Source organism: Canis lupus, chromosome 24 (genome assembly GCF_048164855.1).
Source record: "Canis lupus baileyi chromosome 24, mCanLup2.hap1, whole genome shotgun sequence".
Taxonomy (NCBI): Eukaryota; Metazoa; Chordata; class Mammalia; order Carnivora; family Canidae; genus Canis; species Canis lupus.
The window spans coordinates 48,274,498-48,286,574 of NC_132861.1; the positions used below are offsets into that span (position 1 = coordinate 48,274,498).

The 12,077-nt window shown below is 53.2% G+C and overlaps 1 protein-coding gene across 8 annotated transcripts in view; it reads left to right on the forward strand.

Moving 5' to 3' along the window:
- Positions 1–469: 469 nt before the first annotated feature.
- The window catches only part of AGAP1 (ArfGAP with GTPase domain, ankyrin repeat and PH domain 1), a 529,933-nt gene continuing 518,325 nt past the window's right edge, over positions 470–12,077 (forward strand). For 3 of the 8 annotated variants that reach the window (XR_012016792.1, XM_072796785.1, XM_072796788.1), the window contains exon 1: positions 474–675. Coding sequence is in view for 7 of the 8 variants with exons in the window: in XM_072796785.1 (XP_072652886.1) it covers positions 513–675 (163 nt within the window). In the remaining variant the exon portion in view is untranslated. Of the gene's footprint in view, positions 676–12,077 lie in introns of all 8 variants that reach the window. The other 5 variants (XM_072796784.1, XM_072796786.1, XM_072796789.1 and 2 more) reach the window with 3 other exon arrangements.

Here is a 12,077-nt window from a genome sequence, read left to right on the forward strand (position 1 = left end):
CCTGCGGCTCGGTCCCGGCTCGGTCCCGGCTCGGCGGGCGGCGGGCGGCGGGCGGCGGCGCGGGGGGCCCCGGGGCTCCGGGGGGCGCACACGCAGCGCGCGGACCCACGGCGCGGCCGCCGCCCGGAGCGGCCCTCGGCCCCGGCGCTCGGGGCGTTAATGGCTGCTCGGCGGGGCAGCGCCTAGCGGGGGAAGCGGCCGAGGCGCGGGCAGGCGCCCGAGCGAGCCTCCTCCGGGGCCGGCGCGCCCTCCGCGGCGCGCTCCATGGGGGCCCGCTGACCCGGGGCGCCGGGGCCCGCTCGCTCTCCGGCCGCGCGTCCCGGCCATGAACTGAGCGCGCGGGGCCCCGCGCCTGCTCCGGCCGCTCCTTTCTTCTCGCGCCTCCTGCGCCCGCCGCCGGCGGGCCCGGGCTCCCCGGGGGCTGCGGCGCCCCGGGCTCGGCGGGGCGCGGGGAGGCGGCGGCGGCGGCGGCGGCGGGGGGCGCGCGCGGCTCCGGGCGCGGCGCCTGCACCATGAACTACCAGCAGCAGCTGGCCAACTCGGCTGCCATCCGGGCCGAGATCCAGCGCTTCGAGTCGGTCCACCCCAACATCTACTCCATCTACGAGCTGCTGGAGCGCGTGGAGGAGCCGGTGCTGCAGAACCAGATCCGGGAGCACGTCATCGCCATCGAAGGTGAGGCCCGGGCCGCCGCGGGGCTTCTGGAAAGCGCGGGGGAGCGCGCGCGCGCCCGAGTGTGTGTGTGCGCGTGTGTGTGTGTGTGTGTGTGTGCGCGCGTGTACACACGCGCCGGGCCGTGGCACGCGGCTGCCCCGCGGAGGGAGCTTTGCGGGTGCTTCGCGTCCTGCAAGGCCGGGCGACGGCAGCTCCACGGTGGAGCGGCAGCCCTGGTTCCATCATGGGCAGCGGCGTGTGCGCTGCGTGAAGGTGGCTGGATGCTGCTGCGCCCTGGGCCGCCCTGGTGACCCCGGTGGCAGCTGGGGTGGGTGGGTGGGTGGGTGCCTTGGGGGGGAGTTTGGTGCCACCGGACCCGTGACAGTCACCAGGCCCGGGCGAGCATCTGGCTACACGTTGACGACGTGTTGGAAGTGCCGCCGCCGCCGCTGCTGGGCTGGGGGCTCAGGCCGGCGTGTTCAGGCGGGACAGGACCGTCCCCTGCGTGTGGGGCCCTGCCCTGTATCGAGCCCCCTGCAGACAGCCAGCCCGGGCGCAGGGAGTGTCGTGTCCAGGTGAATGTCCACCTGCCTGTGTGCAAAGCCTGGTCTCCGTAGAGTGTTTTCTATCAAAAGTCTTGCGCCGGGTGAGAAGCAGAGCCCCCGCCCTCCCACCCACCAGGAGGACAGGGGACAGGGGACCGGGTCGGGGGAGTGGTCGCTCAGCCTCACCGGCTCAGTTTCCCAGGCCCAGCTTGTCAGGTTAGGCTGCGACCCTGCAGGAGATGTGTAGCCGACTTCTGCCTCCCATGGGCCTGTGTTCTCTTGGGATTTCAATCGGCTCTTATTTCTCGGCTGGTGAGCTTCTGGATTGTCTCGTTGCTCTATCCCTTTGGCCTCCCCCCGTCCCCTGCCAAGATCCACCTGGGGGACAAGGCGGGATGTCAGCATGCCGTGTGGAGTTCTAACCCCCCTCCCCTCACACACTCAGTCAGCAGTTTTTCCTTTCTGTTGGCCAGAGATGGTACCAGGCCTGCAGGGTGGGCCATGATACAGACTGTCCTAGCAAAGGCCACTGGGGCCGCTGTTGAGGAACATTGAGAATGTTCCAAGGCTTGGCAAGAGTTTGTCCAAAAGCCTGGCTACAGGCACTGGCCCAGCTCCCCTCCATCTGTGAGGGCATCGGCCACAGGAAGGCTTTGCTTTGGCACCACGCAGTCTGAATTACTAACCCCAAAGTGTCTTGGTTTGACACTTGGCCACTTAGATGGGGGAAGGTGGATGTTATACTGCCGATCCCCTTGGCATTTGGCAGCCCCGTGGACTTGAACAACGTCCTGGCCAGGCTGCTGATTGGCCACCTGGATCCATAGGGGACTTGTTAATTCCCTGGGAGGATCTGAGCAGTGCTGGAGCCTGTGAGGGACCTGGCTGTCAGAGCACAGGGCCACCTTGTTGGCAATTTAAGATACTTCCAGATTCCCTGAGAGGTAGAGTCTCCGTGTACCTCCAGCAAGACTTGCGGGAGGCCATGGGATCTGCATGCATCTGCTGATGGCCAGGTGATTTTGCACGAAGGTCCCTCCAAGTGCCTGAGCACTGGCTCTGTTGTGGTCAAAGGGAAAGGGGCACTGTTCTTGTTTTCCTTGTCTCTTTGTGGCTCTCATCAGAAGTCTGATGAAACACTTTGAAAGCTAGTAGCAAGTATTGAATGCACCTGGTCGAGAGCACCTAGTGGCTGTGCTGAGACCTCTAGCTGAGTGTGATTCATGATGCCTCGTTTCCATTTTTCATTCGTGAAGCCAAGCTCTGGGGTCTCGAGCACTTCGAGCAAAGCAATCTGACTTTCTAGCAAGAGTATGTGGTTACGTTTTTCTTTTCTTTCTGTCTTAAAAAAAAAACACACACACACACACAAAAACATTATGTGGTTCCTAGATGATGGTTTTTGGTAGCTTGATGTCTACCTTTACCATGTGACAAGATAAGCCCTTTCTTGGCTGGAATACTTGTCATTTTTAATAAGGCTCAATCAGTGAATGAATCTTGTTTGGGGCTTTGATGATGCTATTATTTTTATGTTAGAAAAAGGAACGTCTGTGTTGTGTTTGGCTGGTAATGAAGCTTAAGCACCATTCAAGTATGTTTCTGTTCTTTGCGTTACTATCAGCAGTGGTACCACCTTTCATTTGTGTAGAACTTCAGCAGAAATACTCTTGCATTCATCATCTCATTGTGTGGCTGTACCAACCCTGTGAGAATGTGGGGCAGCTTCATTATCTTCATGTTGTAAAGGATGGCAGTTCAGGGAGGGATAATGACCTCCTGAACATTTGACTGAGGTCATTCAAAGTCTGGTCTGAACCAAAGGATCATTTGAATAGAGAGCCCACGTCTGTGGCCTCCCAAACCACCTTACGCTGGCCCTTCTAATGAAAGAGTAAGTTCATTTGTGAAAATGAAATGTTATGTCATTCTGTGCCAATTTCAATATACGGGTGTGATTTAGGTCTATATTGTTGGTGTTTTGGAAATTGAGAGGATTGCTCAATTGTGGCAGGATGACATTTTTGCTATGGAAAGAACACTGCGCAGAAACAATTTTTGTGTAATTGTGTGGGGTGTGCGTTATTCACTCAGATGGAAACCAAGAGAGTGGCTGTGGGGTACAGAGACTGCAGACATTGTTCGAAGGAACTCAGTGCTTGCTGTAAGTGAGCATGGGCCCGGAGCGTCATAGTAACTCAGACATACACAGATCTGCCCCGCTGAGCACCTTGCAGGTCAGGATGACACAGCAGGAGCAAAATATGTCTTTCTGGATTTTAAAGTAGAACCCTTTCCAATCAGGAAGGCGTATGCACATCGTAGCAGATAGTTTAAAGATCAGTTGTCCCACCAAACAGAAAACAGTCTGCATTTCAGAGGCTATCCAGCTAGGCTCTCCCCACCTCTGTGGGTACATATCCCAAGTTGGATTTATATGTTACAAAGCTTCTTGATTAGCATATTATGAGCACTTTTCAATGTCACAAAAAAATTTGGAGATAAGATTTCTTGCGTTGGCCTAATAACCAGCACTTGGCCGTGCCATAATTTATTTAAAATTTTCCTTTTTTTGGTGTTTTCAAGAATTTTTATTCTTGGGGTGAGGTGTGGCCTTGTCAAAGGGAAGGATGGTTAGCTCACATCCTTTCAGGGTTCGTTTTTTTTTTTTAAGGTTTTTAAAAATTTATTCATTAGAGACATACAGAGAGAGGCAGAGACACAGGCAGAGGGAGAAGCATGTTATAGCAGCAGGTTCCCCATAGGGAGCTCGATGCAGGATGCATCCCAGGACGCCAGGATCATGACCTGAGCCAAAGGCTTGACACTCAACCACTGAGCCACCCAGGTGCCCCTCAAAGCTCATTTCAAAGTGATTCTAAATGGGTCTGAATTGGAAAATCTCTTAGTGATGGGCTGAATTGTGCACATCTTATTTGAAAGAGCTCACCAAGATTCCCAAATAAGATTATGTCTCTGGACCCTGTTTGCGGGCATGGGAAATAAGATTTTTTTTTTTAATACCTTGTCAAAAATACTTCTTTCAAATTTTTATTTCAGACATTGAGAGGTTTTTTTTTTTCTCCTAAATCTCTGGATTTCAAGGAAGCGTTGCTGGTTGTTCTCAGATTTACCTGATCAGAGTCCTGGGGTGTCCCACAGGCGTGCGGCAGGCCCTGAAATGTAGCTCTGCAGCACGGGTGTTCTCCATACCCGGAAACGAGAGTCTGGGACCTGCTGCCTCCAGTGTGGACAGGTTGTCTGGGTTTCCCCACTTTGGTTCTCCTTTAAAAAATCTGTCTGGGGTTGATGGGACTGAGGTAAATGAGTCAGCTGCCTTTCTTGTTAAATAAAGCTTGTTCTTCTTTTAGGGATAATGCCTCTATTAGCAACTGCACGTTGTAATTCAGCTTGCCAGCCACAGAACTGTGTTGGGACTAATAATGCAGCAGGCTCATTCACTGGGGCAGTGGTTGAGCCCCCCCAGCCGGCTTTCTTGCCTCCACCCTCACCAGGTGGCAGATTAGGGGAACCAGGCACCTTACCGGCCCCACAGGTGCTTTGTGTGGCTTCCTCTGGGGAGGCACAAGAGCCCAGTCCTTAGTAGGACAGCTCTGCCTGATACTTCTGGTGAGGGCACTTTGACAGGGCGGGGGTGTTCCAGGACTGAGCCCCCGAAGTGGGGGACCGGGGTAGGTGGGGAAAGGGGCCACTTAATCCTATGACCCAGCCGCATTGTGAAGCATCTGTTGTCCCTGCATGCATCATGTCAATTCATCCTGTGATGATCCCATAACAGATGCCACCTCTGAGGTCCCGAAAGTGTAGGACACTTGCCCAAGAGAGTTGACCTGGGTTGGTCTGACCTCGGCGCCGGCTCGGTAGCTCCTTACGAGACAGAGTGGAGCTCCTGGTTGTTCGTGGTTTCCCCAGGCCGTATGTGCCACCATCCCAAGCATGGGTTTCCTTTCCCCAAGATGAGAAAGGGTTTGGGAATGCTGCAGGTAACCGGGACTGTTACCTTCTCTGTGAAGCTGCTGACTGTGGTGGAACGTGTAAGAGTTGGTTTTCATATAGAAAATGATTTAATTTGGTTGTTGCATGTGTACATGTGTGGGGAATAAATACCTTCTTCCTGCCACAGACGAGCATAATTTTTCTTGGCCAGTATCAACTGAATTCATAATATTTCAGATTTGATCAAAGGGTACAGGTATGGGGCCTTTTAGTTATTGATATAAAATATTGCACTTTCTTCCTTAAAAATAATTCTCAGGTGGCTGTTGGTTGCTTCCAGGGTAAATTCCATGCCTTCCCAGGATCCAACTCCTCTGCAATCCAGGTGTTCCTTTTGGCCTGGCTGAGGGCAGCATCTTCCCCCACCTTTCCCAGGCAGACTGATGGCCCCCCTGCTCTGTGTCCTTTGGCTCATCTCTAGCCTGAAGGACTGGGAGCTTTTTGAGGGCAGAAAAAGGGGGTCCTTTTCAATTTTTCTGTCCTCAGAGATTCAGTGTGTCCTGTGTGGCCCTTGGAGGATGCCCAGGAATTGTTTGTTGACTCGTTCACTTGCCAGAGGGGCTAACCTTTTCCCTAGGCTTTGAGTCTTTTTGCTCCTCGTTGGTAATATAAATAGTGTTTATCCTCTGGCAGAAGTTGAGGGCATTTTGAGACTTGTCACAAGAGTACGGATGTTAGGGCTGGGCACCTTTTGGATCTGATGGGTTTTAGCTTGGGTGGAAACTAAACACCATGTGATGCTTGGGGGTGGAAATGAGATTTTTTTTTTTTAGTGTGGCTAGGGGAAGGGAAGGATCTGTTTGCTGAATCTAGCACCTTTTTCGGCCAGGCTATCTGCAAAAGGTGGGTATTTCTTTGTGGCTGGTGTAAGTGAATTTCAGACATAGGTGGCCCATAATGTATCTTCAGTGTACCATGGAGACCTCTGGTTCTCAAAGTGGAAAGTGCAGTCACATTATATGGAGGGCTCGGGAAGGCAGAGTGCTGTCCCCCCCCGCCCCCGAATATTCTAGCTCTCTAGGTCTGGAGTGAGGCCCAAGAATGTGCTTTTCCATCGAGTTTCCAGAGCCTGCCAGTGCTGTGGGTCCAGGGACCGCACTTTGAGAAGTGTCGCTGTGGGTGGAGGAGCTCGGGCCGGAAGGGCATCTTCTCTGGGCCCTGCCCCCGGCGTGTGGTCTTTCATGCAGGTTGCAGGTGAGGGCCAGCGGCCCGGGAGTTGCTTCGGGCCACACAGCTTAAACTTAGTGGAGGAAGGATTTCAATCCAGGTCCCAATGGGTTCACGTCTGTGTTCACTCTACCTCCATGAGGCCGAGCGCCCTGTGAGGGAAGCGGTCAGATTGGGGGGGGGAGGGGACCTTATCAAGAGGGTCGTGGGGGGACTTAGGACCAGCTGATGCCTCATTTCCTTTCAGTCTCAGTCTGCTGCTCTGTGGACTTGCCTGCCAGTCCTTTGGAGATTGTTCATACTTAGTGGAGTCTCCCGTGTATTTCGATGGGGTTCTTGGATATTCACTTGATATGATAATTTGTCAGATGATGTGTTTTGTTATCGCTGGTGTGGAGCTAAAAGCGCATTTCAGGGAAGGAGGAGAGCTGCGTGTTATTAGCAGCCCGGGAGGGCTGACAGGGAGCTGAGGAAGTGAGTCAGAAGGGAGAAGCGGCTCGAGCAGCTGCAGGAACCTTCACAACAAAACCTGTGGCCCTCTTACTACCACCTCTGGTGTTTTTTTTTTTTTTTTCTTTTTTTTTTTTGTCCAAACCACACTTTTTTTATTTGGTTAAGACTGAAATCCCTTAGTTGGCAGCCTTCTTTTTCCCTGTGTACCCCGCAGGTGTTTATGGTTGGTGAGTCTCGCTCTGGCTTGTTTTAACTACTGATCGGTCTTGTCTCATGTTTCTCCACCTTCATGCAAACCCGTGGCCCCCGCCCCCACCCTCAACACTGCAGATCCTTTGAGTCCTTTGCTTAAGTGATTGAGTTTGGCAAAGCGGATCAGGCTTAGTTATTTTCAAAATCCAGGGTTCGGGGTTCTGATCTGGTGCTTAGCTACGTAATTCCTTCCCTTTGTTAAGTACCTTTCTCTGAGAGCAGAATGCACTCTACAGATGTTAATCTGCAATCTCGGCAGCATCTGTTACTTCTGTACAGGGGACCAGGGCAAGGCTTTGTATGTGCCGCGGCGGGCCCCCTTCTCCTGGGAGTTGTGTGCTGCCGAGGGGCCGAGAGGGACTTTTGGTTCTGGCTTTATGGTGTGGGAAGCCCGCACGCAGGGCTGCGTTGGGGTGACTTTTCCCAGGATGCAGTGACGACCCATCCGGGAGCAGGGCACTTTGGGCCCAGTCCCCCAGCCCTGCCTGTGCTCCTGCTCACAACTGCCCAAGGCCGGAAGGGGGTGTCCTGGTTGCCTCTGGGGGTTGGGAGGGAAGGAGAGCAGTACCACGCCCTCCAGAAGAGGTTGTTAACGGACCCTTTGAATAACCAGCCAAATAGCTTGTCTGTGTGCGAGGTCGGAACATTTTCCATAAAGAGCAGACTAAATATAGGCTCGAGGGTGGGGGCCCGGGCCCAAGAGGGGGCTGTCATCCCTCAGATATTGTTTCTTCCACTGGTAATCAGAACTTGCCACCAGCCCGGAACAGGTGGCCACCCTGAGCTGTCTGGGAACAGATTGGTGTTTTTGTTTAACCAGGGGCTCATTTGCAAATTTCACACTTCTCCCGCTGTTTGATGGGGATTGTCTTTTTTTGGGCTTCAGTGTTGGAGTATTTGTACAGTGTTTCTACACAAGCAACTGTCTCCTCTTTAAAGCTGCTCATGCCGTCTGGTTGTCATTAGCATCGTGGTTTAGAGGCAGCTTTTTATTTTTTATTTTTTAAGGGTGGGAAACACTTTTCATGGTTCTGGGAGAAGAATTCAAATAATTACCGGCCATGTCCGCAAACGATTTATGTTTGGTCTCAGAAATGTCAACATTCACCAGGCTCTCGCAGACAGCACCACGTCGGTTTCCAGCTCAGGACACAGCCTTCCCGAAGCCACCGTTCCCGTGTTCTCAGACGGTAGTCGTCAAGGCGGAGTGGCGGCTTTAGGAAGTCCATGTGGTTGAGGTTCGAGGAGCGTCAGTTGACAGGGACATTCCAACAGTATTGAGGAACGGAAGAAGTTAGGTAGTTTGTTATCGATGCCTGGGACAAAACCAGGCCCACCTTGGTTTCCTGGTGGAGTTTTTACATCTTAAGCACAAGCCCAGCAGCGTGCTCCCTGCACCAGGGCGGTCGGTGGCGCCAGCAAGGTGCGGTATTGCAGGTGAGCTGGTTACCTGCTGGTTTCTGTAATGACGACAGAATTGATTTGGAGGGAGCCGATGGTCATGAGGTTCAGCTGTTTGTGTTTCCAGTCATCCCTTTTTTTTTTTTTTTTTTTTTTGTGAGGGGAGAACTGGCATATTTTCCAGGGAGGGTGCTTTCTGGAAAGCCTGCCCGCCCACCCTCTGTGGTGGTTTTTGAGGATCTGGGGTGCTGCTATGAGCCGTGATTCCGCCTCCTAACATGGCCTGCACCTGCACGACAGGCGGGTAAACCTGAGCCAGATGCACGGACAGGAGCCTTGCCCCGGTGTCAGGGTCAGCAACCAAGTCTGGGGTTCCGATGGTCCACTGGTTGTTTCTCCCTTCGGAGGGCACGTCTGTGGCTTCCTATTCTCGGCTGGTACCAGCAGCGCCGCTGAGCACGTTGTGGCTCTCGTCTTTGGTGCCTGGGAGTCGGGAGCAGTGCTGTGTTACCTGTGTGGACACAGCCAGCCGTGCAACCTGTCTACAGGGGCGCGGGGAGCCCCTATCTGGAGAGACCTTTCGCTGCTGGTCAACGTTCAGTTCATGACACTCAGGTGGAGTAGGTACCGCCTTCCTCCTTTGATTTTAATTCTCTGCGTTGTTTGTTCATAAACATTTAAGTGGCTAATAAATTTCCGGCACTGTCTTAGACGTCAGTTGAATAGTTACGGCTCTGTAAAGGGAGCTGTGTGAGTGAAGTCCTCACGGGGAAGTACTTTCTTTAAAACTCGATGGCACAGTCCCCCTGAGGCCCGAATGGGCTCCTTCCGGCTGTCCTCGCTGGCTCTCGGCAAGTCAGTAATCACTTGGGGTCCCCTTCCTGGAGGGGCCCTGCCCAGCCCAGAATCCATCTCACCACCCCCCCCTGGGTGTTAGCTAACCTTTGGATCTGTGTTGGCATTCGCAAGGAAAACTCATTTTATACTCTGGGCCTAAACTGTTCTGTGGTCTTACAGTTACATACTAGCACTGCTCCGTTTCTGTTGTTTGTAGCAATTATGTGCAAGACAGGAAAGAAAAAAAAGCTAAGTGTTGCCAACTGTGTTATTCCCAAGGGGTTATTGTCTTTGTTCCTTCTGCTGTGTCCTGGAGCTGCCCATCCTCCTCCACAAAGGCCGCAATGACTGAGGCCAGGCCTGGGAGCTCCTGAGGATGGAAGGGTGTGTGTGCGGTAAGAGCTTCTCCAGTGGCTTCACCCAAGCAAATGTTTATTTTGAGGGCTGGGGGTGGGAGGGCGGTGTTTATCTTCCCCGTCTAGCATGGGAAGCGGCTAGTGTGAGAATCAAGAGGCGGGATTTTGTTGAGCACCTACAATACGGGCAAAGGGCAGTTTTAAATCGAGGGTGGGAGAGGGAACACAGACATGTGGGACCTGAGCCCCTCTCCCAGCACGCTTTAGATCTAGCTCAGGAGGCCACACAGGGGTACAAACTGAGATAACTGGCCACGGTAGTGCAAGGCCATGTGGGAGAGGGAGGGCTGCCTTGCAGGGAATGGGATTAACCGAATTTGGAAGCAGGCAGTGGAGGGCTTTCCGGCTGGAGGGTAACGAGACTGACACATCTGGACTGAATCCTCAGTCTGCAGAGAATTGAGGAGTCCAGGAGGATGGAGCAGCGCCTTGCAAGCCCCAGAGAGCAGGTCCGGAGCACTTTTATTGGACAGTGGGAAGCTATTGATGATGGATTTCCGCTTGGGGAGGGGAGCACTGTGATGCTCCACTGTGGCCCTGTGGGCTAGAGGTGGCAAGGGCCGGTGCAGTCGTGGGGACTGTCAGGGAGGGCTCAGAGGTGGGGACGACACCCAGGCTGTTATGGGGGAAGGTGGGAGCCTGGCAGGAAGGTGGGAACAGCGCCGGCTCCAAGGGGTGGGTGCTCATGGAGATGCAGGCCTGGTCTGTGAGCCTCAGGATGGGGGTGGGGTGGGGAATGAGAGACTGAGGTTTGATCCTGGGGACACAAGAGTGGGGCCTGGTTGAGGGGATTCCATCTAAAGATGTCCTGATGTTTGGGCAGGGGGTGTTTGGCCATGCACAGCCGTTACCTGGGATTTGTGGAAGAGGGCCCTGTCCTTATGGGGTTGGTTTGCCTACATAGATCAGGGAGTTGCAGGCTGTGGAACAGGCTCAGAGGCAGGCATCTGGGATGTCTTGTGGCCCCTTCCTCCTCTGCAAACTTTAAATAGGAGTGTGGCTCCCATTTCACACTCTCGGGAGTGTGGCTGGTGTGCATCTGTCCAGGAGCTGCATCAGGCCACGGGGGGACTTGGGTGATTGAGCTGTTGCTCACAGACCCTGGACTGTGGTGGCCTCGGAGGTCCTGCTTGTCTGACCGACCAGGTAGTCTCCTGGCCAACTGTGCATTTTTCAGAGCATTGCGGAGTGCATAGCCCACGATGCTTGATTGATGTATCCATCTCCAGCTACGTCTAAATTTATATTTTCACATTCATATCTGTACCTAAGTCTAGGTTGAGTCTGTTAGGTGTGTGTAATTTTCACCTAATGGCTTGAATCCATAGACTTCCAGAGCCAGGTGCTAGGAGTACAGAGGTGAGTGGGCCATTTGCCATGTGTAAACAGGACAGGTGTGTGCTTTGGGCCAGGTGTATAGTGGGCTAGGGAGGTAGAGAGGGTGCCATGAAGAGGCCCCGGGGCTCCTGGATGATGCCCTGTTTGAGCCCCAGAAGGTGGGAAACTAATGACATGGGGGGAGGGTGTTGTTCACAGGGCGCCCTGTCATCTCGATTCCAGGAGGTCTTGGGAAACTCTCACTTTACCCAAAGAAACCACACTGTCTTCACACAAAGTTTCCATTTTTTTTCATATAAAAAAATTCAGTTTTACTGAGGTTTCTCGATCTATGTTTGCCTTTCTGGTCATCTCATACTAGAGAATAAAAAAGTTTTTTTTTTTTTTTTTTTTTTTTTAATATCTCTTTTTGTCCACAGTCTGAATCTATAGGATTTTTCCTGGTTCAGGCCCCACAAATCCACAATCTTTCCCTGAATTCCCAGCTGGCCAGGAGAATGTTGAGTGGTGATAAAATCATGGGCAGGTGTGTTTTGTGCTTCTCTCTCTGAGGCTCGGAGGCCCTGCCTGGACGCCAAGGGAGGGTGGACGTGATGGCAGTACAGCTTTTCCATTCCAGAAAGTGGCTTAGAATTCCAGAATTAGACATAAGAGCCTGTGTTCTTCTAGATTCCACCTTTTCTTTCTGATGGGGTGTGGGTTGCTGTGCACTTAGGTATTTCATTTTGCAGATTGCCTGCTTAGAGATAAAAGAATCATAGAGTGGTACAGTCTTACTGGTCTGGGGAGATCCGGCCGCCCTCCACTTGTTGGTGTGAATATTGGGGCGTTTTGTGTGGAGCAGAGTGTGGGAAGAGGCAGCTGCTCCTCCGAGTTGAGGGAGCCCTCACCCACCTGTGTGGGGTCTCAGGCACTCCTCCTGGGTCTGCTTGTTGCAGGGGGATATGCCACTAGTCTAGGGCCTGGGATTCACAGAAACCAGGCGTTTTGTGACTAA